Source organism: Solanum tuberosum, unplaced genomic scaffold (assembly GCF_000226075.1).
Source record: "Solanum tuberosum cultivar DM 1-3 516 R44 unplaced genomic scaffold, SolTub_3.0 scf00984, whole genome shotgun sequence".
Classification (NCBI taxonomy): Eukaryota; Viridiplantae; Streptophyta; class Magnoliopsida; order Solanales; family Solanaceae; genus Solanum; species Solanum tuberosum.
In genome coordinates, this window is record NW_006239880.1 from 38,012 (window position 1) to 40,174 (window position 2,163).

At 38.4% G+C, this 2,163-nt stretch overlaps 1 protein-coding gene and 1 long non-coding RNA gene across 2 annotated transcripts; both read right to left on the reverse strand.

Moving 5' to 3' along the window:
- Window positions 1-227: 227 nt before the first annotated feature.
- On the reverse strand, window positions 228-826 carry LOC107059213 (uncharacterized). Its single transcript, XR_001472549.1, has 2 exons — window positions 593-826; window positions 228-258 (listed from the first exon to the last, which is right to left on the reverse strand). It is a non-coding gene; the product is annotated as an uncharacterized lncRNA (long non-coding RNA).
- A 625-nt stretch (window positions 827-1,451) lies between these two features.
- LOC107059214 (uncharacterized) lies at window positions 1,452-1,963 on the reverse strand. The gene has a single exon (XM_015305698.1). The coding sequence runs from the start codon at window positions 1,919-1,921 to the stop codon at window positions 1,520-1,522; it is 402 nt and encodes a 133-aa protein (XP_015161184.1). The 5' UTR covers window positions 1,922-1,963; the 3' UTR covers window positions 1,452-1,519.
- Between the last annotated feature and the right edge of the window lie 200 nt (window positions 1,964-2,163).

Sequence of the window (2,163 nt, forward strand, 5' to 3'; positions counted from 1 at the left end):
CCATTACTCCCCAACACAATTAGGAAAGTAGTCATGTGTAGTCTAAGAGTTTAACAAAGTTTAGAAGTCACTTGCCTCAAAACACTTCAACTAGTAACTCAAATTTGAGTTTTACCCTTCCGAGCACGCTCCAAATCACCACAATCTATTCATAAATGGAATCCCACAATAAATACGAATCTAACAACACCAATATAGTGAAATTTGGAGAAAAGGGTTGAGTTTTACCCTTCCGAGCACGCTCCAAATCACCACAATCTATTCATAAATGGAATCCCACAATCAATACTAATCTAACAACACCAATATCGTGAAATTTGGAGAAAAAGGTAAAATGGTCAAAAAAATCTTGTTCCGGAAAATATTCTCAAAATCTGGAAATTTTTAGTGAAAAATGTTCCCCAAGAAATTTAGAATCCAATAGTGAAAACCGTTTCGAAAAAGGAGTTGAAATGAGTTCACAAGCTTAAATTTTCTATTTAATTTGGATTAGGCAAAAAACCCCAAATTTTACAGTTGAGATCTGAAATTTTGATGTTAAAATCCATAAATAATCGATGGAAATCAAAGATATAAGTTGGAAATAACTTACCCAATGAATTCCTTGCGAAAACCCACTTGAAATCACCTATTTTCGAGCTCTCAAAGTCTAAAAATGGAGAAATGGGTATTTTTCAAGTTAGGGGAAAATGGCTACTGGTTTTGGCTTTAAAAAAAGAGAAAAGAAACTGCTGTTGCAGCTAAAAAAAACACAGCAGCTGCAACGCAATAATAACACCAAAGTTTAAGTCCCCGTTGGACCCTCGGGATTCCTTCGGAATCTCGTGCACACAAACTAAATATGTACCCCCACTAAACTCGACGTTCCGGACTCAATGGAACCGTCGGAATTTGAATTCGAGGACTCCTTGACCCGAAATTCAATAAGATGCCAAGAGACTAGTTTAACGCCAAAAAAATTCGAAACTCAAACGGAGCGTCTAAAAATTCAACCAAGACTCATTCTAGACTTAGAATCGCCTCCCGAAACCAACGGTACTCTCGGAATTTCAATCTGTTGAGCCTCGGAACCTCATATGTTAACCAAACTCAACTCTTTATCAAAATTTCACAACTTTAGCAACTTAGGACCTCAATTCTTCATTTCAACTCCAAATTCAACGCCGTAACTTCACACAGACCCGTTTCGACATTCTAAAACTGCCGGAATTGACGGAAATCTGATCCGACTCCCGAAACTCCAAATGACTCAAAAAAGCACTTTTTTTTAACCAACTTTAACTCATAAAAAAACTCAACTTCTCAAAAACTCAACTTTTTACCAACTTTTCCTCAAACCAACTTTACAACCACAAAACATGGGACTCGGGGTAACTACCGAAAGGGCAAAATAGTCATTTCCACGAAAAATCACCAAAAATGACCTTTCGGGTCATTACATCATTCACCACTAAAAACCATGTTCGTCCTCGAACATAAAGTAAAAGAAAGTACCTGAAGCCTCGAAAAGCTGGGGATATCAGACCCGCATATCATCCTCAGACTCCCAAGTCGCCTCCCTATCTGATCGATGCCTCCACTGAACCTTCACTGAAACGATGTCCTTGGTCCGGAGCTTGCGAACTTGTCTGTCCAAAATAGCTATAGGCTCCTCCTCAAATGTCAAATCTGGACTCAACTCCACCGACTCAACCGAAATCACGTGAGACTCATCCGGAACATACTTCCGGAGCATAGAAACATGGAAAACTGGATGCACGGCTGTCAAACTAAGTGGCAAGGCTAACTTGTAAGCCACCTCTCCAAGCCTCTCTAAAATCTCATATGGGCCAATGAACCTAGGGCTGAGCTTGCCCTTCTTCCCAAATCTCATCACACCCTTCATGGGCGATACCCGAAGCCAAACTCGATCACCCACCATGAACTCTAAGGGTCGAACCCTCCTGTCAGCATAGCTCTTCTGCCTACTCTATGTTGACACCCAATTTTGGACCTCCACAGTATATTTAACCATCGAGCTTCTTAAATTTCAAACGATTTGAAATAATTAATCTTTATAAAGTTCAAAATATTTTCAAGTTATTTTAAATTAATTTTCTCATTTTTATAATTTCTAGATAATATATATGGTTTTACATAATTATGTATATAATTAGTAAATAT

Excerpts from the sequence above, each read along its gene's own strand:
- LOC107059214 (XM_015305698.1), bottom strand. The coding sequence starts at position 1,921 with ATGGTGGGTGATCGAGTTTGGCTTCGGGTATCGCCCATGAAGGGTGTG.